Genomic DNA, 26,848 nt, shown 5'->3' with positions numbered 1-26,848 from the left:
TTTAATGGTGTTGTAACAATTTGATTGAATAGCATATAATATTGATATTGTTTTATTTTTATCTGTCAAACACTTCTTGTTTTTTTACAGTTGATTTCCAGTGGTGCTGGAAGTATAGCTCTTTTCTGCCCTCTTCTGGACATTTGCGCATAGTGAACATTCATTTGCACTGAATGATGATGTACCATAAACTGGTCTATTACTGAAATTTCAGTGATATGCTACTTTCCATAGCTGTAGTACCCTCCTTTTGATAAGCACCTCCTTCCTCCTGTTTTATTTTTTCCCAGAATCCACAAAAATCACCTTGGCACCGTCCAATGCTGATGTCAAAGCTGGTGAAAATGCCTTGATGCAGTGCGCTGCATCACATGACCCCTCTCTAGACATTACTTTCATCTGGTCCCTGGATGGTCAGGTCATTGACCTACACAAGGACAGTCAACATTATGAACGAACCCTGGTAAGACATCTTGGTTAGTTAAATTTTTTTGAAGAGAAATGATCCCATCAAACCAACATTCCCCTGACCTCAAAATTTTGTCTAGCCTGGAGATCTTCCATGTCAAATCATATTTGCTGCTGGTGTTCATTGGCATACCTGAAATGGTCAAATATGGCCTGTTTTTAAATGAAAATGATTCTATATCCATTTCACATTCCTTCCTTAAGTGGAATAATGCATTGTCCAGTCCATTGCAATGTCCAATGTTGCTGACACAATGTATGTTCTCCTACTGCAGCTCTAACCATAAGCTAGTGTTTAGCATTTCTCATTTGTCACTGTGCCTGCAAGACAAATAACATATTATGATTGATTCATGGTGTTTTTTCTATTTGCAAAGCTACTTTGTCTCTTGACAAACAGTAAGTTCATTGTAATTGTGAATTTTTAATAGTTTTACCTTTCCACAGTGAGAGTGTTGATCCCAGTAAACACTGTGACATTAGTTTAGAGAAAGAGGTGATAACCCTTTAGCTGAAGCCTGAGTTGGATTGGATGCTTATGGCTTATATTTCAGTCCCTGTGGTCTCACATGATTACTTCAGTTTTTGGTGTAATAAAACTGTCTCCTTTTCCATATTATTTTGAAGATCAGTTTGAGGCTGAGCAAATTATGATTTTGCATTGAGAGGCACAGATTAGGAAAGATTTACCTTGTGATGTACTATGTTTCACTGACTCCTTAATTAACTGTTGTCTGTTCTGTGCAGAATGGAAGCTCAAATGGTGAGCTGCTTATTAAGAACACTCAGCTGAAGCATGCTGGACGCTACACCTGCACTGCACAGACTCCTGTTGACAATGTTACCTCTTCTGCCCACCTGGTTGTCAGGGGTGAGTCCTGCTCTGTCCAGTCAGATACTCTGAGACACTGGGAAGATAAATTGGAAAGTTTTTGCATTAAAGCTTTTTGTTTGCTAAATGAAAGTGATCACAAAGTAGAGGGCTTGATAAAACTCAATGGGACAAGCGTTGCTTCTGTGTCATTAAGTGTTTTGAATAGTGTCAGCTCCCACTTGTCTTCATTACAATGGAATAAAGTAGCACTTAGAGTAGTGAGAGCTGTTTGCATCACACCCATCAGTATGTTTATACTTACTAGTCATCTGATGCCATGTGGTGAGTGTTTGTTGCCTAAAGTGTGTCGAACACCACATTTTGATATAAAGCACTTCTGACTTCAGTGATTGTTCTGCAAGTCACATACAGATCTGAACATGCAGAAAAGAAACAGTCACACGTATGCACTAGTCATTTACTGTATTTCACCTATTGGATGAGTCATCAGGCGTTTTTTTTTCCACTGTCTCATTCTTGATGAGTGAGAGCTTGCCTTACAGCCATCTCCTCAGGTCTTCAAACAAGTCCAGTGTTGGACAAAAGATCTCTTTAAAAAGCAACCCAAGAACACTAGCAGTGACCTGGTTGCCATTGATCCCTGTTGTGCCTTGGGTGAGCTGCCACCCCTGGTGCTTTCAGAGCAGGTGTTGACAGATGTCCAGGTGAATGCACAGCAGCTGACTGTGACGTTTCCCAGAGTGGAACCAAAACACAGGCCCTGGGCCCTGGGCCCTGGGCCTAATGGAGTGCCAAATGCCAACAGTCCGGGAAGCAGTGAGGGAGAGATGAAAGACATCCATTCATCACGTAGATGAGGAAGCAGATCTGCTCCAGGAGCTTGTCCAAGCTACAAACACAGCTCTGCACCTGTAGGGTGTTATTAGTAGGGATTTCAGATATGGAGAAGAGCTTTTTTATGTGTTGGGTATGTGTGTGTTATTGTAGCATAAAGTTACAGTCTTGCCTGGAACAGTGTTGAAATGTGGCTGTGTTAACTTAATTATCTGTGATTTAGAAAAACTATTTTATTCTTTACATTGAGTTGTGAAAAAAAAAAGATTTTTCACACTTATGCTGCCTCTTAGAAGAGATGGGAAGCTTAATCGCTGTCCAGCTTTGGCTGTCTAATCGTCTTATTTGTCTAGCCTCATATTCATGACTCGGAAAAAAATAAATCCTGGCTGGTTTTTGAGGCTGTGGGTTGAGAGGCTGACCCTGACACAGTCTGGGTTTTCTATTAGGCCGTTTTTATGTTCCAAAAGAAGAATCAAGAGGAGCAGAAGGGCCAAGAGAAACACTGGATTTAAAAGCTTTTGCTTAAGCTTCAGTTCATATATGTTAATGGGCTAATCTCTAATGTTTTAATCTGTCAGTCTAAGTGACTAAAAAGGGGAAATGTAAGTGCTTTGATGTGCTGTGTTTCATATTTTTTGTGCTCTGGACTTTTGCTATAAATTTCCTAATGAGTTCAAACGAAAATCTTTCAACAACACTATACCCTCTTTCTCACATTGGTGACTTGCAGGAATTCAAACTTGTGAACTTTAGTTTCAGGGACAGTGTCACTTCTCTCTACAGTCACACTTGTGTTCATCACCCATCAAACATCACTTTTAACTTGTCACTTACTCTTTTCTTTACCACAGGTTCGCCTGGTGCCCCAGGTGGGGTGCGAGTGATAAATAAAACTGACAAGAGCGTAACGTTGCAATGGAGCCGTGGAACAGACAACCACAGCCCCATCTCCAAATATACCATCCAGTACAGGGACTCCTTCTCAAAGGATGTCTGGAAGACTGCCACTACATGTGAGAACTCCAGATCACTAGTTGGTCAAACGCTGCTGCTTTAATGCTGGGCTCATTCTGGTGTTGTAATAATTGACATCATGCTGTGTGGTAATATTTTCGGCCTGTGTGGTGGTTGATGTCTCTTAAAAACATAATTTAGCCATGTCTGTCAGACTCAAACTATAGGAATGGTTTCCAAAAATAGAATATTGTTGTTGTTAGGATATTTTTGTTAAATTCTAGGACAACACAAGCTGAACTGTATTATGTCTTTACGTGCCATGCATTCTCAAATGAAATCTATTGATTTCTCTGTAGCTCCTGCAGATGTAGAAGGTAATGCAGAGACGGCCACAGTGGTGGATTTGTTTCCCTGGACAGAATATGAGTTTAGAGTGATTGCTACCAACACTCTGGGGACAGGAGAGCCAAGCAGCCCATCGCCTAAAGACAAAACCCTGGAAGCAAGTAAGACTGTGACCTGACTTTGGCTAATATATGGTCCATGGAATAAAGAGTCAGAGGAACTTAAAAGGTTATGGAAAATTGGTACTACAGTCCAGCTTTCCGTTCACATATTTATTCATCATAATTTTATTACAGCACTGTTTACTTACATGAAATATTGCTATACAATTGAGTCAGCACAAAGCCCATCATGCTGTATTTTCTAAGAGCACACAAATGCAGCCAAACTAACCACAAGAGCCTCTACAAATGACCGCTTTGCTGAAACTGTATACGGAAATTCAATTATACAATGGAAATCACAAGCCTACAATAACCTCTTAAAAATCATCATTCAAGAGTGAACTACTGGACCGAAGGCTAAAGAAAAGAACTTTTGCCTCTGTCTTTTTCAGTGACGAGGATCCCAAGTGGACATTAAGGTGTTTCATTTGGCATAGGAAAAGACACTGATATTGTATATATAGTGTATTTGCAGAGGAAGGATGTTTCAGTAGTCCTGCCAGGGATAGGTCACAGTCTGTGTGGGTTGGCGGGGTTTGTGCGGGTTCTTAGCATGTGGGCTCAGAGTTTTGCTGTTGCTGTCTCATTGTAGTTCCTGTGGTGGCGCCCTCGGATGTCGGTGGGGGTGGAGGGACTAGCAGAGAACTGACCATCACATGGACGGTAGGTCTGGACTTTCCACAGGGTGAAAGGGTTCCCAATACAAGCACATAGAAATGAGATGTGCCACTGATAGTATTAGACACAATCAAACAAAGTTAAGCAAATAAATAATGGTCTAGACAAATTAAATGACTCTAACAATATTAGATGGCACAGAACAACTATTCAATGCTGAATGAAGTTTTATAAACATTTCCAGTTGATATGGGGACACCAGTATAGCACATCACCTGATTTAATATATATGAAATATATATATGAAAATGTAGAATAAGCACTATGTAACCTTTTAAAACTGAACAAAATAACCAGGGTTTTCAGAAATCGATGACTGAAATGAATCCTTATCCTACATTTCACTGCAGTAGCCACTGATAAATTAGTTCTCAAGAAGTGAATTTCCTTAGATTGGGATGATGGATGGCCATCCAATTCCAAAGCAGCTGGAGGATGAGGCGATATGTTTAGAGGTTAATGATGCCCAGTGCGGGCATCTTTTACTGGACATATGTTGTGATGAGAAAGCCAGAGTGCCAGAAAAGGAAATGAGGCATAATCAAAACCAGCAGTGGCAGCCAAATATCACAACTGTTTGTACATCACTTGCAGAATGCAGCAAAGATCTAATTAGTGCAACTGGTCTTTTTGAGTCTTCCTGTTAATGCTAGTATATACAAGACGCTTAAGTGGATTATGAATATGTATGGTGCAAACTCAGCCAAGGGTAAGAGTTTAATTCTGAGCCAGAAATGTGTGTTGGATAACATGAGCAGTAATCTACAATTATTTTTTAAATGTTTTTTTGTCATCAGCCTGTACAACCTCAGTACTACTTCGGGCCTAATTTTGGCTACATTGTGGCCTTCAAACCTCAAGATGAATATGAGTGGAAGAAGGTGACAGTAGCTGACCCACAGGCCAGGCGCTATGTCCACAAAGACTCCGCCCTCCCTCCTCTGACTGAGTTTCAAGTCAAAGTCAAAGCATTCAACAGCAAAGGAGAGGGGCCCTACAGCCTAACAGCCGTCATTTATTCTGCACAGGATGGTAAGCACAGGAGAGATCCACAGCTCTCAACACTGAAGCGTAGAAGGAGAAATGCATCCAAGTAATTTCACAATCATCTCACAGATCGACCTGCTCCTGTTTTCTCAATATCATAGATAATGAGGAATCCTTCAAAATTCCAACACACTGCTATTTCAATGTGACAGTCAGCTACTTATCAACACCAGGGTTTTCACTGGAGAAGGGACTATTTAATAAGAATTCTCATATATAGTTGTGAGGAATTTTAATGCCCAATGAAAGTCAGCCCCCCCCCCCCTTTCCTTGTGAGGGGATTATAATGATCTATGTAGCATGAAGCAGAAAGCTGATAATTTGCCTGAGGATGCAAAGCATTTAGCCTAGTTATTAACTTCCACTGACAGACAATTGCGATAACCAGTGGCAACCCAGACACTATGGGTTATAGCCATGCACTGTTGCCATAGTAACACACTTTGGGAATGTTTGTCGCAAAGCCTGCAAAGCATCCTGCCTGCAGGTCTGTGACCATTTGTATTTGTGCATATGCTGATTGTGTAGTACTGTACTGTTTTTGTTGATCTGCCTGTCAGGGATGGGTATATGATGGGTTGTTGGTTCAAGGCCCAATGTGTCAATTTAACTTTCAAGGGCAGTTTCCTTGCAGGGACAGCATACACACAGCGTACAAATGTCTGTCACTTCACTTATTCCTTACACTAATGATTTCACATGATGCTGGTGCACAACTGAGAGAAAAATGACTTTAGCAGGTTCAACAGACACATGTCAAACTACATGAGAGTGTACAGTTGATATTAACCTAAAAATATTCATACATATAATGGATCCCGCATTATTGTTTTGTGTGTGCTGTATAAAAATGACCTATGTATGGTGTCCTTGAAAATGTTTCTCTAGCTGTACTGTAGCTGTTCACCCCCATGTGTTGTGTGCCTCTCTTCAGCTGTATCGGAAGCTCCTGTAAATGTGGACGGCAGAGCGCTTTCTGCCACAGAAGCCATCGTATGGTGGCTGCCTCTCTCACAGAGCAATGTAGATGGATACCAGGTCAGCTAAAAAAATTACATATGTATGGTTTCCTTTGTGGGGGTACTGTAGTGTAGTTCATGTAGTATCTAAAATGTTTTTGTGTTATGGTTTTTGAAAGTACTGTACTTTGAAACCACAGAGCTGGAAGCAATGACAATAAAGTTACCATAAGTAACTAAAATCTTCCTTGTCAGAGTTAATGCAGACATGTTGATTGATATATGTAGTATAGCCAGTTTTGTTAAAGACCTTTTTTTCTCATTTTTGCACATACATTAATACTGTTTAATGAACTTTTGTATGATATTTTAGCTTTCCTTTTTGGATCCTAGCCATTCCACCTCTGTCCCTGTGTATTCCAGGTGAAGTACTGGAGGAATCAGGAAGACAGTGAGGGTGGGGCACAAAGGGTGGTGGTGCCTAGCAGGGAGAACCACACTAAGCTGGAGGGCATGAAGCCTGACTCCCACTACCTTATTGAGGTTCGGGGCTACAACTCTGCAGGATATGGGCCACCCAGTGATCACCTCCAGATCCACACCAAGAAAGCCCGTATGTTGTGCTTGTACAGTATCTCAGAGCCATGTCTGGGCCCTACTGTATATGAGTCAGTCATTATTGTGTTTTCTTTCTTTTGTCAGCTCCAAGCCGCCCTCCCAAAATAGTAAGTAAAAAGTTAAAGGGCCAGTCAGTGGTAATTGCGTGGGAGCATGTGGTACCTCTGGCTAATGAGGCATCAATAGATGGTTACAAAGTGAGTACAGTTCAACATTTACTTCAATACAGATTATAATGTCTCAGTAGTCAAACATTAGCTGCAGGGAACATTTCCTATATCTTCTGTGTATATTTACCTAGGTGCTGTACAGACAGCAGGGCCACTCCACAGGCACTCTGTACACAACCAGTAGGCGGTATATAGACCTCCCCCTGTTCACAGATGGGAACTACGTGGTGGAGGTCCGGGCGTACACAGAGGGAGGAGATGGAGCTGTGGCACAGATCCCCATCACAGGTAACACACAGGATTATGACTGGTTTGTACTTTTTTTTTTTTTTTTTTGAAGTGCCTATTTCTGGTTTTAAGTAACTGAGTTGGATCAAGTGTTTAGGTTGTTTTTCTTTTCAGTCAACATATCCTTGTTTTGAAAAAAAAAAACAGTATGATAGCGGAACTGATTTACAGTAGGTGAATAAGTCGTTATGTTATTAGTTTGATGAACTCTGAAATGACTGAGGGTAATCTCTTGGGGGAAAATATTATGGCGTCTTCACCCACTGATAAAAGTTCAGTTTTATCAGTGATAGAAAAATAAAGAAGGCCTTCAGTTACCTAATCTCAGTTTATACCCGTAGCTCTGAGGTGACACACTGTGCCTGTTTCTTTCTGGCAGGCCATTTGCTAGTGAGATTATACCATTTTCAAAGTTGGTGGTTTGTTATCATTTGTCACAGCTAGAGAGATCAGCACAGCTGTCACTCCAGGTTTCATACCTTAGATTGGAGGACTTGGATGGGAAACTTTACAGTCCATGACTAAAGCCTTAGTAGGCCACTGACTGAATCCTCTCACTAGCTGATGGACTGACAGGTAGGCTGGCTGGGATAGAGGAGGATTTAAGCCTCTGTAATTGATCTTGATGAGTAAAGGAAACCCCTTCTGTGGTTTTCCTTATCCCTTATCATTCAGTCCAGACCCCACCTGACAGCTTGATTTCACAGACCCGGGAATTTAAGCCGTGGGGGATTTCTAATGCAGGGCATTAACAAATGGAGGGGTATTTAAGGTGATAGCCACACAGATGGGGTATAATATCACACTTCACTCAACAAATATGATTTTTAGGTTCATAGATTAGAGCTTGGACACTTACATGAATATCAAATCAGCAGCAAATATCAGTTCATGTTAAGACAAAGCCTGACATAGCTGTGTATCATGTTTCTCAGGTGGAGGTGTTGTGGCTGCTCAGTCTCTCAGCATACTCTCCCTGCTTCTCCTGGCTCTCCTCTGCTTAAACCTCTGAATGTAGCGCAATCTTTGTCTTTACTTTCCATGAAAAAGACTACGGTTGACGCCTAGAAGGACTTTGGGACTCTTTCCACAATCTTTTGGTTCCTCCCAGTAACCCGGGACATCATATTCCAACTCTTCTCCTCTGGAATATGTTTGTGGAAAAAGACACAAATGGAAACACTGGAATTGGACAAAAGGCCTCTTTAGAGGAATGTCAGAGGAGTTCTGTCAACTTTTTAAATATGCCTTATAACTACACTTATCTTTCACAGTAACTTGTTTTAAAATTGGCCATGATTGAAAGTGTCAACTTTAACACTTTGCATAGGTTGATTAGTTTTTTATGTCATGAAGGTGACCTCTCTGGTAAAGATTTGTAGTGTAAGCTTCAATTGATCTGTGATACTTCAAAGAAAATCTACCCAACATTCCATAGTTGAAGGTAAACAAGTTGCTGTGAAAAACAAGTGTATGAGTTTAAATGTCTTTATGTCATTCTTTACTTGCAGTCCAGTGGCATTTTCTTCTTTTTTGTTTTTGAAATAAAGCACATCCTCTGTTACAGAGATACAGTCAAAGCAAACCTCAGCCTGTTGCATACCTGATTTTATTAACAAGCATCTTAGAGAAAAGAGCAATTTATGTCATGCTAAAATAATATATCTAATAATTGATATTGTTTTTCTATCTAATGTACTTATTGATGTTATCTGAAGAAAAATAGATCAGTTTGACCTGCAATCAGTGCTTATTTCCAAATCATAACATGAACTCGATGAATAGAATACCCCTTTCAAAATGTGTGCATGTTGACATTGTTACATGAAAGGGAAGTCTGAATTGGTTCCAAAGTGTTTGTGTGTTTAGTCACATGGATTCATATTTGCAAAGCTGAATGTAAAACAAACCGTGGGAACAGGAAGTGAACCGAACAACACATCAAACAAGCAGGTTGAAATGCAAAACTGCAACAAAAGTGTAACAGTGTTTGTTTTGTTTGGTCACCACCTCGGGTTATATTTATATATCAGTGCAGTCATCAAGGCTTTGCCAAAACACTAAGGTCAGTGTTGGCTGAAAACTTCTCCATGTTAGTGACCTAGACCTAAAACTTTTGTTTTGACTGTATTGGTAAGACCTCCGTGGTACCAGCTGGTGCTTTGTAAAGAATGTTGCCATTTTATTCTGTGTAAACATTTTCATTTCATCTCTCTCGTTTATGGCTTTGTGTGAGAGTCACTATTAACAGTTGCAGTGAACAGTAGCGACACTCATGCCCTCCAATAACTGTGCAATGTCTGATGCATCTGTGGCTACTTTATATTTTCTGATAAGACAACTTGGCTAGCTCCTATAACAGTTATCTAGTATATATAATTTTTCATTATCTGCTATAAACAGAACATAAGCAAAGCCATCTCTATCAGCACTAAGAGTCTACCCAAAGCTGATGACATTGTTTCCACTGCATTATTTTTGCCTTTTTAGTAACATGTTTTGAAAGTTATATAAACATTATCAACTGTTGCCATTATCCTTTATGATTTTTAAATGTATATGTCTTTGCCCACCTCTGGTTGGACAGTTTATTTCCCTTGGATGGAGGAACAAATGTGCTGTTTTCAATTCCTCTGATTCATTTCTTGTGTGACTGATGCTGGCCATGCTTCTACATTGTGACTATATCAACAGCTGCCACAAAGTGCTTTTCCCCAGTTTTCCTTCATGCAACAAATCATAAAAAGAATTGCCAAATGCATGAATGCCTTCAACTTTGACATTTTGGACGAAGCAGTGGCTCTGCATTGTAACATATATGACAATGGAGACAAAATGATACATTATTTTGCAACAAATCAACATGATAGAAACTTCTCAACATTTTAGCTTCATATGAAATACATTCCATTACTGAGTGGCAGACCTTTTTGTCAGAGACAGTATAGATGTAAAACCTAACATGTGCACTAGCTGCTAAGCTTCATTAAGTCAGTTGTCTAATATGATGTTCTGGGGAAGGAGGTTTTATAAAAAAAAACTCTTACACTGACTAAAGGAATCTCACTCATAAAAATTCAAAATGGTCCTGCAGGCTCACTCACTCCATGGTTGGGATTTGAAAGCATCACTGGCAGCATGTTTAGCTGTTGAGTGATGTTCAGTACTTCAGTAGATGGGAATGACTCATTGAGGCATGAAACTGGAACCTCTCATTTTCTGGACAAGAAACAATAAAGGTGTAGTTAACTATTAAATTGCTTTTTTTCTCTGTTATTTTGTAATGACTCAACATTGAGAGTTTACCATATGCCTAAATTTGAGTATAGATAAGAACTTTGAGTCTAAGGGGACTTTGGCTGCATCCAAGCTTACGGTTCATAGTGGTAGAAGAAATATTCTGATTATTTGCTGTAGTGAAAGTAGCAATACCGAAATGAAAACAAGAACAAAATATTGATGGTAGTTTGTTTTCTATCAATTTCTCATATTTTATAATCTACTTATATTTTTTGTGAAATACGAATCAGCAAAGTAACTTTAACTACAAATGAAGATTCATATTGTTCGATATTAATTTCAGAATAATAGTGGAGTAGAACTATAAAAAAATGTAAACCTTAAATACACATTTCCAACTTCCAACATGACTGACTCTATGAATACAGATGTGAATGGCTGAAGGACCTCCTGCCTTCGTATGCTGACCATACATTTACATTAATTTCATCACTATGAGAAACATCAATACAACCTAAGCTTCAAAATAACCATCGATGTTTGTTACCTCGACCTTTGTTATAGTATGTCAAAAATAAGTCAGGGAAAATAAGCTCACCACAAGATCCATTTAGTAGATGCTCTGGAGCTTTTGATATAAGTGAACAGCTGCTGAAAAGCTGCTTTGATCATGTCTTCATCAGCACGTAGAGCTGTACAGTTGTCATGGATTGGTAGATGTCCAAATCTTCAAAGCACTTTAACATATTCCTGTCCAGAGTAGCTTTAAAAGCTGAGTTTCACAGTCCATTTTTAACCTTATAAACAGAAACTATTTTCACCACAAAGCCCATGTAGCCCACGCAGCTGTTTTTGAGCTTCTGATATCACATGATCATCATTTCTAGCTGAATGTCATAATCGGAACAGGGCAAATGATTAGAAAGCAAATATCTTAACTATTTCCCCAAACCTCTCTTTAAAGTTTCAGCTCACAGTGAGTCAGTCTGTGTTCACCCATGACTGTATCATGAGCAGAGTCCAGGAGGGATTTATTGAGCCCAGTCTGAAATACTGATGCCACAAGATTGAAGCAGAGCCCACAGTAGAATATTTCCAGTTTCACCTTGAACACTCATACAAAGCGAATGTGTCAAAAGTTGTAAGGGTGGCTATCAAATTCAGACAGCTTCTTCTCTGAGGTCAGACAACTGGTGGTCTCAGGTGCTTTTTCCTCTGCTCTTAGATGTGTTAAAGTGCTAGTCCTGAGGCAGATATAAAAAAAGAAAAAAAAAAACACTGACTTGTTCCGTTGGTCCTTGAATTTATGTGTGGATTTTGCCCTTCATTTTCAGTAGACAGCTGTTATTTATCAAAGCCAGTAGCACATATATCAGAGATACTGTTTCGATCTGTCCGCCATTACAGATAAGGCCACTTTTTTGATGGAAACAGCTGTTGGAGTTGGAGTCTCCTATCAGGTATCCTACATATGAAACGTACATTGACATCATGTCTCTTTGTGGATTAGCCTACACCAAATTAATCAAATTCTTGATTCTTGTTGGGCTTGAGTTCACCTCTCTGTTTTAACCAGTGGGTCTTCATTGTTATTCCATGAAATCAGCTCCCAGAGAAAACAAAAGGAGATTTACTTTTTTTTCCTGCTGTGATTTTGTTCTTGATTCAGTAGCTTATCAGTCAAAGCATATGGGCTGTGTGATAAGTCTGATCCCAGGTGGCTATGTAACACTTTCCCCAAAACAAACTCACAATCATTGTTATTCAGTCTGCAGCTTGCTTCATTCTGACTGCTTCTCCAAACCATATACCCCAGGCTTTAAACTCATTCAATTCTGAAATACAATGGTGTGAGAAAGTGTTGGCCCCCTTCCTAATTTCTTATTTTTTTGCATGTTTGTCAAACTTTAATGTTTCAGATCATCAAACAACTTTAAATATTAGTCAAAGATAGCAGATAACTTTTTCACACAGGGCCATGTAATTTTGGATTTTATTTTCCCTTAATAATAAAAACCATTTAAAAACTACATGATGTGTTTAATTGTGTTATCTTTGACTAATATTTAAATTTGTTTGATGATCTGAAACAAAGTGTGACAAACATGCAAAAAAATTAGAAATCAGACAGGGTGCCAACACTTTTTCACACCAGTGTATATCCCTTTGCCAACATTGATGTTCATCACCTTTAATTTAATATCACATTATAGCAAAACTATAGACTTCCTATTTTAGTTGCAGTGATGGACATGGGGGGGCGGGGGCATTCTTCAGACCATTTTCTTTGTGCATGTGTTTCTGCAGACAGGTGTGCAGACTCGGGACAGATTGTACTATTGTCTTTGTAAGTCTACACCTGATCTTTGACAGCTCAGACAACACAAAACATACTTTGAAGCGGTGCACAGCAGACTAGAACCAGACGGCTTCGCTGGGAGACCTGAAATGTGACGCCCTCTCTGAGATGCCTGCAATATGTCATGCAGTGTAAGACAGTGAGACCGGCCTGTACTCATGCGGGAAGGCTATAGGAGTGAGGGTCCCCCTGCTGATATTGTATTACAGATGGGTTTGGTCATTAAATTGACCCAAATTTCACGTGCAAAAAGTGCACAGTTTAATACAGCTGAGAGGATGCAGAGTAAAACCTTAATGATAATGCCAATCATGATGTGGACTGTTCTTAATTAGTTCCATCTCATCCTAAAGGAGTCTGTTAACAGTTTGAAAGGCTGGGAGAGAAAGTGCGCCCTCTGCTGGTGAGATTTTATAAGACACATGAAGGTCACCGCACCTATCACAGCTGCACACAATGAAACTAAATTAAAGTGCAGGAAACCGGTCACCTGGACTGAAAACTACCAGGTTGCAGTTACATATCTGACGTGAAAACGGAGTTAATGTGACATTTGTGTAAACTGCAGGAAAAGCCACACAGGTATGATGACCCTGAGCAGAAAGATCAGTTCATACACACTTCACTCCACAGAGTGCAGCCCTTCAGACAGCGTCAGCTGCGCAGCTCGCTCACACTTTGAGCACGCTCACGCTTCCATGTGCTCATACTTTGTAAAGTAACTTTGTGCTGCCTGGGAAAGTTTCCTGCATAAACAATGTGCGCCGACTGTCCAACTTCTTGCCGGGAAAAGGACCCTGTATTGAACCCAGGCGGGATGGAGTCGCGAACAAAGCCTTTAGGTGGTGAAGGCGTTTGTCAGAGAGGATGTGGGCTGCTGCTGTCCGGCAGGGACATCGGCAAAGGGGAGCACTGCTGCGTGGACGCGCTCCGCACGGTCACCGACGCGCTGGAAGAAAGACGCGCAGCTCTGGAGCATGAAGCCCGGATGTCCAGGCTCAGGTGGAACAGGAGGGAGCAGTTCTTGTTAGCCCAGGTGTCAAGTCTGCAGAACGAGGCTCAGCTCGCTGCTCTCAAGTACCAACAGAGACTGCACCAATACATGCTGCACATCAACAGCATTGCGCAGCAGGTCACTGGGTTCTGCAAGGTGAGAGGGATGTGTTTGTTGTGTGCTGGGGCTTTGAGCCATCACGGAAAACAAAACATGGAAGGCTGATAGACCTTCACCTCTTTATGTTGGTTGATTGCAGAGCGATCTGGGCAGAACTGCTGACATGCAGAGCCAGACATCAGATAAAGCAACATGTGCAGAGGGAGAAACACAGGAGCAAGTCAGAGCACCTGAGGTAAGAGAAGCTCAAGTCTCTGATCACAGCTTTGTGTGTCCTTCAATCTGTATCTGCGCAGCTTGGAAACAATTTAAGTGTAAACAAAAGTTTGGCCACAAATACCCAGAGACATTACCACACATGCGTTTTGATTTTCTGGTCTGTCACAATCACTGAGTGTTTGTTGTTTTTACTATCTGAGTGTTTTAAAGGCCCCACAGCAGCAGGATTTCTCTTCTATCTGATCTGCTTCACTGCCTGCTGGCCTGAATTTGGTTCCCAGTGAATGTTATAAAATTCTCTCACTGAGAATGTTTATAGTAGTTGGATCTGACTTCACAGCCTCTTGTCATTTAGTGGGTTTTAACAGAGTAATTAGTTTTATAGGCAGTTAGATCGACAGTTGTGCCTCAGCAGTCTGTGCATCTTCACGTCCTGGTTTCTTGTTCTTTTCATCTTGTGTGACTGCAGAGTTGTTTGTAACGAGGTCTTTGGTCTTTGGTCTTTGTTTGGATTTGAGCTGATCTTAGAAGAAAATGGGCTGTTGCAGCAGTGAAAACTCCCCCTGCTAGTGATTGAGATATTTCCTGACTAAATGCACTGCATTAAAGGCAACACATGAGGCTCTTTGCAGTTGCCTGAGGCCTCAGTGGCCACATTGCACATATCTGCTGTTAGACATGGTAGAAAATGAAAAAATACTGAAGGACACAACAAATTATTTTCATCATTAGCTTTTTGTTGCTCGATTAATCATTAGATTTTTATGTTGTCAAAAATGTCCAACACAAGTTGGACACAAGGTGAAAAACAAAACGTCTTAATGGGTGTTGTGTTAAAAATAGTTACTTCTCTAACCGAAGAAAATATTTTCTATTTTCATTAAATGTAAATAACCACTTGAGCTTCACAGAATGTATTTTCTTAAGCCAACATGCCATTTTCTTTGCTTGATTACAGCCTCATTCATGTCAGCATGTAATTGATGGGCTAAGCTGTCTGGACATGGTTTCTAACTGCTCCTGAGCCTCTATTGATGCTGGGAAAAATGTATTAAAGCCTCAAATATGGCTGCCATATCTAATGATAGTTTTTGTTTCTGTAAGCTCACAAGGTAGCCTAAAGTTCTGTGTTACTCACCCTCCAGCTGGAGACTCTGTGTTGTGTTTGGGTTGGTAGTGAGGGTGGATGGGTTTAATCGTGGTAATGGGCACATAAAGTATCTCTCTAATTGCCTACAGCATGCTGGGAGTGCAACAGACTCACTTTTGATTAATGTGGAAAACTGCTCACTCTTCTCTGCCAGCACTGGGCAGCACCGTAGCATCTATTTTCAGCTCAATTTCTTTTTTTTCTTATTTAAAGACTCCTCTCTAATGTGTGTCTAATAGTTTTCTCACTGTGCGTTTTCTTCTTTTGTTTCCAAATGGATTTTCCAATACTTTAGAGAGCTGGGTTTCTGTTAAAAGTTTTACACTTAAGTGGAAATCCACTTTGTTGGGAAAGTGATGGGTTATTTGTCTGCACGGACAATAGAGTTGGAAGGCTAGTCAACATCTCAGTGGCAGTTATGGATGGGCACATTCAGAGTCCCTTTGTGTGGTTGGAAAGCAAGCTTAACAGACCCCTTTGATAGGCCCTTTTCGTTACTGTTGTTACAACGCTGTCATGCTTTCCTTTGTAGCGTGGCATCCATAGATTGCTGGGACAGAAATTATGTTGTAATTTTTTAAAACAATGGTTCCCAGATCTCTGACAGGTAGACAGCCTCAGACTCCCCTATTATTACCCTGAGTCCATCCATTTTGCCAGCTCTGGCTAGCAGATTTTAGAGTGAATTAACTAAAATCGCCATAATTCTGTGAAAGTTTGTTGAAAGTTTCCAGCTTACTCAATTTAAAACAAAAACCTGTAAAATGCATTTTAAATATGCTTTTGATGAAAGGATGTAAACACTGGGGCTAAAGCTATATGTTTTGGGTCAGCAGCCTTAGGTAAAAAAATAAGACATGAAATTTGAGTTGTGTGAATGTAGTTGTATTGTAAGTTATTGTTTGCTATGCAAAGGAAAACCTGTATTTTGTTCTAATTTCAAGTACCACAGAGGTTAGAGCTATTTTGTTTCCATTTTCAAATGATGTGCTTCACTTTTCCATTGGTAGATTTTGGTTGATTGATTGATTGGTAAGTTTGGCAAATGTATTTATCTCAGTCAGTGAGTTTGACTGTGTTTACTGAATAAAGAGAAGGACAGTGCTGCTAATCTTACCGTAACTCTAATTTAGTAGCGTTTAGGATTGGCTCTCACACCACTGGGCAAGGACATGCACAAAGCTGGGCTAAAGTTGCCATGGCAACAGGCCATTTGACCTCATTGGCTGAGCTGCCCCTAGGGGTAGAAAGTTTTATTATTCTCTTGTGGCTGCATAAATACAAGTAGCCCATAATGGCTAAACATAGACCAGATTAAATCACAATTTTGTCAAAACTTTTATTGCTTTTTGGGAGTTGTTTCTCAGTGGAACAGAGATTGGGTGGCCCAGAGCTTTTTTTAAAAAAAACAAACAAAAAAAAAAAAAAAAAAAAAGACATGTTGAAATTTTAATGCATTTTATTAAATTTTGGGTGCGAAAGCTGGATTCAAACAACCAGCAGGAAGGGTAAATAAAGTGGTACATGCTGATGTACCAGGGACGGTTGCAAAAAGCAGCTTACGTAGTCCTGCTAGCAGACAGACACACAGTACTGACTGTACTATGTCCTCATATGCACTGCTCTGGCATTGTGACTGGGTAATCATTGTTCATGGGACTGGTTTAGTGAACCAGTCCTATGAGCAGTGATTATCAATTGACAATGCTGGACAGCTTAACTGAGCTGCTCCTCGCCTCGTGGCAAAAACGTGTTGATTTAGAACATGTCCCACTAGTTTGTGGTCAGTGACATTATTGTTACAGACATAAACAAAGATCCACCCTCGTCATAATGGTTGCTGTCAAACAGCCTGCAGAGAGCTGTTTGTGTGAAAGACGTAGAGAACAGTGACAGAAAACTACTGTGAGATAGCTGTGGACTGACGTTAAGACTGAGACCTAACGCGAGTCAGACCATATTTTTCCACTTACCTCACACTAACTGATCTAGATCTGTCTTATTGTGTGTTCAGTGGCCTGCCGGTGAATTCAGTCGGTGGCTGTGAGTGAGTCAGCCAGTTCTGCTATGTTGAAAAAGGATAATGGAAGCAAGATACAGCCCTGAAACAGCAAGAGAATTAGTCACCATTACAAAAACATACCATCTTCTTTATTTGCCTGTATGTTTGTGTAAAACAAGATGAATACACAAATAAAACCACAGTTGAGGTAAAACAGTCTCACTCCTCCTCTTGTCTGCAGCCAAGGTCCCCCACACTCCAGCTTGGAGTTGGAAAAAATGTTTGTAAAATAAGAAAATATTTTCATTTGATTCAGAAAGAGTAGTTCTTTTCATCATCCATTACCAAAGCTATTGAAAGTGTCTACTGCACTGCAGAGCAAAAACCTGTTTTGTTGACCCAGACTATGCCTGTGACACTTCAGTGAGGGCTGTTGACAAACACTGAGACCTTTTCACCTTCCTTAGAGTGGGAGTACTGTGGCAGCAGCTAATTTTTGTTCAGATCAAGCAAAAAGAAAAGGAAGAGGGAGAGTAGAGATGAGAGACTGGAGAGTACAGCACTTGAATATTGGTGTCATCAAAACCCAATCCTGTGTGTCACGCGGGGACAAAAAGAGGCCACTTCCATAGTTGATGATGGCAAGAACAGATTGCTTCACAACAAGAGAAAAGGTAGATTTGACATCTGCTTTTATGATGCTTGATTTGATTTTTCTTGCACACACCGAGTATCGTTTTCCCATTTGGTGTTAGGTGTTGGCTGGATTTAATAAAAAAAAAAAATCGAAACACCTGAGGAATGGGAGGAAAAACAGTTTTTCGTGCGGTGCCACAAACAAAGGCAGATGTCTAATGGTCATGTTAGTTAGACACACAGTTGTACACATCTTTTTACTGCTTGTCTAGACAGTTTTATAGTCCCTTTGTGCTCCCAAAGCACTTTGTTGAAAATGGAAGTGAATGCTTGTGTTCAGAGAAAATAGCATAAAGTCACTGGTTTATAGCAGGGTGTGTGTTTCCCTCACAGCTGACAGATAAAGAAAATTGGTTCAGTACATATGGAAACTCAGGTGTAAATATGGAGTTGTTGATTCTGTGTGCTTTACTCCTCTGGAGGTGTTTTCTGTACCTCTCCTGCTCTATTTGAGGCACAGAATTTAAATGGCAGCTGTTTATCCTTCGCCTATGTGAGAGGGGCCGCCCCTTCTCACCATTTCCTTTCCTCTCCAATTTGACACACATACACACCAGCTCCTTAAAACCAATTTCAGTTTGTATTCATTTAGATATGAATCATCTGAGATAAACTTGATTTAGATAAGTAGTTAATTATTCCCTGCCTCTTTAATACCCTTTAGATTTCTTGTTTGTCTGATTCCAGATTATCTCCATGCATATTTATAGGCGTTTCATTAGTTAAAAGAATTTGGATTATTTTTATAGGTGTTGGTTTGGCAAATGAGATGTTTTTCCAAAGCTTTTGGCAAGTGTTAGTAATAAGTTAATAAGGCAGATATTGAGATTAGGATATTCCAAGATTGTGGTTTTGGAGCTAATTGAGAGCAGCGGTTCTAGAGTTTGAGTTTAGTTCTTAGCTGTGTATGTCTCTATGTATGTTTGCATGACTTTGGCTGTCCAGGTTTGTTGTTTTAGGCAGGAGGTGTGAAAACGAAAACTGTTCCACTAAAGACCACCATGCTCGTAAAGAGGAGTACTCTGGCCTACCTGCTGAAAGGCCTCTTTGTAAATGAGTTACTTTGGTCTGTAGGATGTTGGAGTGACCTGAGCTTTGAAAGACTGTTAGTTTTTATGCTTAGATAACAAATTTTCTTCCTAATTCATTTACATGAATAGAGTGGACAAAGTATTGGAAATTGCTGTAATGCACAAAGCTCTTATGTTCTTATTATAGGAATTAGAGTAAGTTTTGTTTCCTTAAAATGGGCATTATCATATAACAATGTAAAGCTGAAGCAATTAAAATTTCTAAACAGTCGAGGGCTGCCATTGATTATTTTCATTATCAATCTATTTTCTTGATATTGATTAATCGTGATGAATGTTTTGTCGTGTGTGTCATTATGTATATTTCAGAATTCCCAGTTTGTGTGTTAAGTGCTTTATCTGCAAACTGTTGAACTGTTTCTGCTTTTTTTTTTTTTTTTTCTCTCAGGTGTAATGCAGGAATACTGAAGGGAATGATACATCATTTCAGGTATCCAGGAGGAGAAGGCAAATTTTTATTCATACCTTAATAATTGTAACCCGCCAGTCACTATAGCTTCTGTGTGAATGGATTCAACAGTAAAACATCTGGAAAAGAGCCTAGAGTCAAAGAGGCTGTAAACTCAGAGGCCCAGCAGAAATTGATGGACTTTCCAGGTCGTTTCCTAGCGTGGTACTTGCTGTGTACATGTGCTTACATATAGTCGGGCTCGTGTACAGACATGGATTCTTCTATGTACAGACAGAAATTTATAGTAGCATGTCTACGTGTTACTTCTCTTATTACTGATGCCATGGAAAGCTCCACTGTACACAAGAGCTCTCGTGCAACCGAACGCTCCCCTCTCCATGTTGGTGTGATGAGAAAATGGCTTGTTGTGAAGTTGATTCACCAACTAAGTATCTGTGGTCAAGTCTAAACCCACTCGCCCCCTCTGTTCCCATCTTTACCACCATGTGTGGGGGGTTTGGTTAGTCAGCGACCTGATACCTTTTGAACTCACATGCACCTACTGATTTTCCCCTAGTCCCGATAAACATGTGGCTTAGCCTACAGCTGTTACAAGGAGATTACACTGAAAGACTTGAGTCAGCAAGTATATACACGTAGACAACCAGCTGCATGCCTGCATACACTAACACACAGAAACACACGCAGCAGTGGTCACTCTGTCATCAGGGTTCTCCATGCAGCTTGTAATGAGAGTGTAATGAGATGAAGCTGTGGCTAAACCTTCCATGGTGAGAGCCAAGACCCAGTGCCCTTGTGCCAAGTTGAATCCAACATGAAGGGTCAAGTTAAATCTATTGTTCATCTCATAGTTGATTTTTCTACATATGACTCTTATATAAATTCAGTAGTTGGATAAGAAAAAACTACAATATCCCGAGTCTCTTTAAAGCTCCCATATGTAGGTAATGGTATACTGTATGTGATTGCGGAACCCCTAGTATAGTGTAGGCATTAGTTTTTATTTAGTCAACAATTAGACAGACCTGGTTAAAACAAAAATCAAATCGGGCTATTATTCTCAGTGACATTGTCATTTGCAGATACAATGAACAGAAGTAAATTAAATACTTAAATAGTAATTAAATAGCACAACAAAAACATGCCTCTCTAATTTCCTCTCTTTTTCCAGCACTGATGAAGCAGATTGAGTAGTACGTCAAACAATTAGACAGAACATTCAGCTGTCTGGGCATTTATCGTGAGTTAAACCTGAGCCTGTGACATATCTGGGCCTTGCACTGTTGAAGCCAATACAGATAATCATGGCCTTTGTCAGAGAAGACTGTGACATTACCTTTGGCCCTTCAGTATCATCAAAGCCCCATTGCCTGCAGACTATATTTGCTGCATATTCATCTGTAAACTGAATAAAGGCTGCCTCTGCTTTTGTGGATAGGAGGAATCTGGGCAGAGGCTCCCATTGTCAGAGAAACAACTGTGTGGTGGGAGACCAGTGCAGTACATTAGGGAGGTGTTGAGGAGAGGGATAAGCTTGTGTAATATGCCAGGTGTGTCCAGGATATTAGCAAACACTGGCACAGCACTGTGCTTATGCCAAGACAAGGGATCAGACCAAAACTACCCCTTTTTGAATCTTCACTCTCATTTAATGTTGAAGGCCAACACTCTCCTGTGTCAGGCATTGAGTGGAAGAAAGCAGCAGGCCGTTTTGTCTTAAATGTGCAGGATAATGACATTTAAGCAAAAGCAGGCTCATATGCTATAATAACACAGATACAATACACCCACAAACACAGACTGGCATATCAGTGAGAAGTTGTGTGGGTCTATCATCTGTCTGTCATGTATCTCTGGTGGTATCTAACCATGCAGATAGTTTTAGTTTTGGTTTCATTTGTCCAGTTTCCCAGAAGTTTTCAAAGTCATGTATGAAAGATTTTAAAAGAACAGCATTATTTAATGTAATTCAAATATTTGAACACGTTGGGATGTGGCTCATTGGCTTTTTTTCTTAATTTTCTTGGGTATCTTACAAATATGAGACTACTGCCAGCAGCTGCATAGTTTCTCGAAGTATAAAGGCTAGAAGCTGGTGGGAACGACTACCCAGGCTCTGTCTAAAGACAGCATAGCCAGGCTTTTGTTTCCAGTCAATATATAAAGTTTAGTTTAGTATCTGTTGGTGGTAGCTTTATATTTAGTGTACTGACATGACAGTGATCTAAAATTTCTTATCTGCAAGAAAGTACATTTTATAAAATGTGGTGGAGACTTTTTTTTATCATCTGTCCTGCTTATTCATGTTGGACCCTCTTCTAGCCCAGTAAGTCACTGCTTCTCAATTCCTTTCTCTCTCTTTAATAAAGAGCAGGATTTGTCTTCAGTGGCACTGCCTTACAAATATGAATTTTTTTTGGAATTGAGAAGAAAAGCTCTGACAGATGTTTATAAATGGCCTTGAAGAGAACTTGTTTAAATATTTGTTATAATTGTTGCCATTGTCCTACAGATGGAGCTTTTTAACAAATGAAAGGACTTATTTTATTTTTAGTGATGTAGATACTTGAAATCTTAAGCATCACGCAGTACCTTTTCTGAAACCACTGTATATGTGGTGTTTTCATTAATAAAGAAGGAAAGATGTTCAAACAGCAAATTCTGATTGCTCTAGCCCTCCATAATCACAACCACAAGAGGTCTGTACAAATGCTATAAAAGAAACTAATGTCAGTGGTTTCTCTCAAAGGGAGTGTCACTGCAAATATCACACTTACTCATTACTAAAAGGGGCACATGTGTGGCAGCCTGAAACGTGTGTGCAATTTTGAATTCACAGTGTGTTTTCACAGGGCAGTGCACATACGTCAGTGTTTCTCTGCTTCATTTCCTGCTAATTGATCTCCACCACAAAGAGCAGGAGGCTGATCTCAATCTGTACTGTGTTCGTGCATGTGTGTTTGTGTAACTACCACCGACGGTGAGCCAGATCTGTTGGACCACAGTGCAGCTGGTGGTGTTGAATCAGCATGTTGAGGTCCCAGCACTGGTGTTGGTACCAGACCTCCATCTGGTTGTGCCAACAGTGGCAACACCAACCTCTCACTACATTTGACTCTTTCACAGCACTCCAGATTGGATTTGGCCTAACTGCAGCTGTCCCACATTGACAACGCATTGATTTTGCATGTCATATGTTTCTCATTAAGTGACATTTGCTTGGCAGATTAGGTAGGTAAAGCTCTGATTTTCACTGGCTCCTGTACACTGACCTGGGATCAGTCTCCATTGCTCAGATTCTAACCTGTACTACAGCTGAATTCATGTGTAAGAGTGGTATGTGACCAGTAGATGGCAGAAAGAGCCTGTGTAGTCTCTCATTTATTCACAGCCTGCTACAGATGTTGGCACAGTTGTTGATTATCAGTTATTAAACTAATTAGGATGGACAAGGAATAGATTGCTTCATGAGAACTTGTTCAAATGTTTAGCTGTAGTGGTGTGTATTTGTCGTAGATGTGTTTTTGCTCTAAATGTGGGTCTCACTCCTTAATGGGGGCTTTAATAATGTATAAGGAAATGTATGTATTTGTGTTTAAATAGTTTGAAATCCAAATATGAATTCTACAGAAATGTAAAGGTCTGATTTTAGCAATATGCTATTTGGAGGCAGGATGTTTTGTAAAATATTTCCTTTCTCTTGGATTTTTCAGTGCATATCAGTGCACATCACAGCTTCATGGTGAATGAGCAAACCCCATCTGTTGATAAGGACCATGTGGAAATGGTCAGAAGCTCCTGCTTGAGTTTTGTCAAATGAGGTTTCTAAGGTCTAGAATGAACTGCCAAGCTCAACTACAGTTGATCTTGTTTTTTTTTTTATTATTATTTTTTTTAGAGTATTTTGGCACAGGACAAGCATTACATTTGCACTTTCCTCTTCTTTTCTTTTCAACTGCATGATTTTCTGTCTGATGCTACTGTCATTGCAAGAGAGTGTTGTTTACTCCAAACTGTGGAGGTCTGCAACACTTTAAGCTCCACCAAGACAAAAATGTGGGTAAAAAAAAAAAATCTGTTTAAAAAGCGAGAATAAGCAAAAACTGAACGTTTACATATAAATGAATAAATGTGTTGACTGTGTATAACTTTGTGAAATAGACTCTTTTGTGTTTTGAGTGGGGTTGTCAGTGTTCTTGGTTTCCTATGTAGAAAACAGTTTCATGACAAAAGCAAGAGCTCCACCTCTCTAGTACTTGAAAGGATTTGGAGGTGACGTGCTGCGTCTCTGTGTGACTCATCTGAGTGATGCACTGTGCTTCTGTTCATTTGTATGAATTGGATCATATACTGCTCACTGCTGCCTTTTATATATATTTTGCCTCAAGTGGGTGTATCTCTGCTGTCGCATGGCTTGGAACAATACAAGTGAAACTCTGCACACAACTACAGTGTAGCTTGTTGATAGAAAACACTTCGGATGTTGATTTCGAGTTTCTTAACAGTCCCCACTGGTGAGATTGAACCACTGGGAGAACCAAGACAAACTCGCCTGTTGTTCTTCCCATTAGCCTGCACCAGTTGTTGATTAAGTTTCAATAGACTCTCACTCATTGGTTTCCTCCGCTTAGCCCCCTAATGAATGCCAGGGATGATTTGGCTGCGATTGTCTTCCCTCATCACTGCAAATGACCGCTGAGTGCTGCTGCACTGTGAAATCAATAGCCTTGGACTATCAGAGGCTCGAACACTCACAGATTACTGATGAGAGTGATTTGAGGTGTTTAGCTGTGAATGTGTGTGTGTGTGTGTGTGTGTGTGTGTGTATATAGATGAGTGTGTCTTGGCTGAATATGTGTGGAAGAGAGAGTGACAGAGGGAAATGAAGAAAGGCAAAAATAATGACTGCATGTGTGAGAAATAATGACTATGTATTTTTCTGCACGCCCTTTGTTTACATGCCTGATTGTTCTCTCCAAGATAATGCTTTGGCGTCTCTGTTCTCCTTTCTGTACAAGTGATAGAAATTTCCTCTTCCCAACAGAGCGAGTGCTAAAATCAATGTTAGCTAGCAATCTGTGGCTAATCAAAGTGAGTAGTTGGCCCCATGTTGCATTTGGCAGTTTTACTTCTTATTGTTTTTAGGGTTGTGTAATTGGCTTGCGCTGATACACAATGGAAAAGAATGGAGAGAAAATGCTTTTTTTTTTTTTTTTTTTTTTTCTCTCCTGTCTATAATTCATTGTTGCTTTGTGGTACATAAAATTCACCAGGCCAGTAGCGGATGAGGATGTCAGTGAAGAGAATAAGACTTTATTTCTCACCCTCATTCAGGGCATGATATTGAGCGATTCTATAATTTGCTATTCTCTTTGTCTTGAGTCAGCTGCCTGTGGACGGGAAACTTGCGGTGCCTTGCGAGGCAGAGGGAGCGTGATTCATCATTTTGGTAGCGCGCTCATAGAATTTTCATTCCAGTTTCACCCGTCTTTTTTTTTTTTTCTTCTGCGTTACGAAGCTACATTATTTGAAAGATCTTTCCATCTTATCAATGTGTATGTTTGTATACAACAAAAGGCCATAAATCAGACCTGCATTTGCACTTTGCATAATGTATCTGGTGTTTGGATGAGGAAATGTGGGTGATCTTATGAATAATACAAGCTGCTCAGACTTCGATGCCAGTGCTGATAATAATAAAGCAGGCTTCTATCAACGTAGGCCAACCGGGAGAGCCAGAGAGCCTGGTACATTAGCTGTGGACGGCTGGTGATAAATCAGGCATTCACAGAGAGGATTGCCTGGCACAGGGAGCTCCCTCCAGAGGCCTCACAGAGCTGTGCCATACGGTGAGGCGAGACATTCAGAATGCCCTCCTTACCCGGGACCAGGGGTCTCCAGGGTGGCTTTTAATCGCCACAAATGGACGGCGATAACAACTGGCTGTATTTCACATTCTGTCCAATAGCTACGGCCTCCTGTAGCTTTTACGACAATGAGATGTCAGGTTCTTGGCATAATTGGCTCTTCTATGGGGATTTTATGAGTCTGTTTACTCTGTGAGGAGTACTTGTCTCTGGGATGTGATGCTCTCCTAAGGACCCAATGGGTTTGCTAGTTGATATACTTTCAGCTTGCATCTGCATAGAGGGAGGGTGTCTAATTATTAGATACTGTATTGTACCACCTACTGATTGATATGCCAAGGGCCAAACCCTGGGTGGTTATCAGAGCGCAAATCTGACCATCTTCATTCACACGTTCAGAGTGGTGGACAATAGAGTGGGAGAGTCGCCGCTGTCACTGTGCTGATGGATGGCTGCTGTCTGGGCCAATCCAGGGCTATTTTTTCGTACATTTCCATATAGCAGTGGTAGATGGGGGAGGGGCTTGTCTCACTGCTTTGGAGTGAATCATCCTGGCAGTGTAAGTAAAGTGTAAGTAACCTCCTCTCGTCTTTAAGCAGGAAAACCTAAGGTTTACCTTTACAGCGTTTTTCTGTCACAATGCAACCTCTAGAGCTCACACATCTCTGTGTGTTTAGTGTGCCTTAATTTATATACTCAGTGTTGACCTGCTGCAGATGGAAACATCATCAACACATAAGAAGCCATTAAACATCATTTGCTTGTGTGGAGAAAATTGCCATGCATCTTTCAGTCTAGCGAACCATGGCAGAATTATCCTTCTCATCTGACTCGTGTTTCTCGTTTGATGTTTAAGTATGATGAGTAATAAGAGCTTGTCTTCAAATGTAGATTGTGCCATCAGTCCTACACATTAAGGCTCAGAAGCAAGCCAAGTTATTATGTGTTGTTTCCTTTAATCTCCTTTATTACCATCAGTGTGTTCCGGCTTGAAATGTACCATCAGGGCCCACACGCCTAAAATACTTAGAAGCTAATTAAGGATTTTTTTTTTTTTTTTTTTGTTCATTTAAAAAAAAAAAAAAAAGCTGTTCTGCTTTAAGCCACTGTGCAGAAGTTTGTCATTAGAGCATCAGATTATTTTGAATACAGTTTCTTGTTTTTAAAAGCGTTTATACACAGAAGAAAATGTGGTTGTCTGCGTTGCTGCCGGTGTTGTATTTGGTGCATTACAGATATAATTGTTTTAATATGTCTCATTTTGACTCTTGCTCATTAAAAACATGTTCCACATGTTCTTACACAGTTACTACTTTATCAGAATTGGTGTCC

At 40.2% G+C, this 26,848-nt stretch overlaps 2 protein-coding genes across 2 annotated transcripts in view; both read left to right on the top strand.

Moving 5' to 3' along the window:
• The window catches only part of LOC113133145 (contactin-1a-like), a 51,737-nt gene extending 41,185 nt beyond the window's left edge, over positions 1-10,552 (top strand). The window contains exons 14-24 of the mRNA XM_026311741.1: positions 291-463; positions 1,216-1,339; positions 2,992-3,153; positions 3,454-3,603; positions 4,199-4,269; positions 5,082-5,316; positions 6,266-6,369; positions 6,714-6,903; positions 6,993-7,105; positions 7,210-7,366; positions 8,302-10,552. Of these exons, the coding sequence (XP_026167526.1) occupies positions 291-463; positions 1,216-1,339; positions 2,992-3,153; positions 3,454-3,603; positions 4,199-4,269; positions 5,082-5,316; positions 6,266-6,369; positions 6,714-6,903; positions 6,993-7,105; positions 7,210-7,366; positions 8,302-8,378 (1,556 nt within the window). The 3' untranslated portion in view covers positions 8,379-10,552. The remainder of the gene's footprint in view (positions 1-290; positions 464-1,215; positions 1,340-2,991; positions 3,154-3,453; positions 3,604-4,198; positions 4,270-5,081; positions 5,317-6,265; positions 6,370-6,713; positions 6,904-6,992; positions 7,106-7,209; positions 7,367-8,301) is intronic.
• Positions 10,553-13,722: 3,170 nt separating this feature from the next.
• The window catches only part of LOC113133146 (PDZ domain-containing RING finger protein 4), a 100,002-nt gene continuing 86,876 nt past the window's right edge, over positions 13,723-26,848 (top strand). The window contains exons 1-2 of the mRNA XM_026311742.1: positions 13,723-14,115; positions 14,219-14,314. Of these exons, the coding sequence (XP_026167527.1) occupies positions 13,723-14,115; positions 14,219-14,314 (489 nt within the window). The remainder of the gene's footprint in view (positions 14,116-14,218; positions 14,315-26,848) is intronic.

The sequence above is a fragment of the Mastacembelus armatus genome, chromosome 6 (genome assembly GCF_900324485.2).
Source record: "Mastacembelus armatus chromosome 6, fMasArm1.2, whole genome shotgun sequence".
Lineage (NCBI taxonomy): Eukaryota > Metazoa > Chordata > Actinopteri > Synbranchiformes > Mastacembelidae > Mastacembelus > Mastacembelus armatus.
This window is presented reverse-complemented; position numbering and strand designations above follow the sequence as displayed.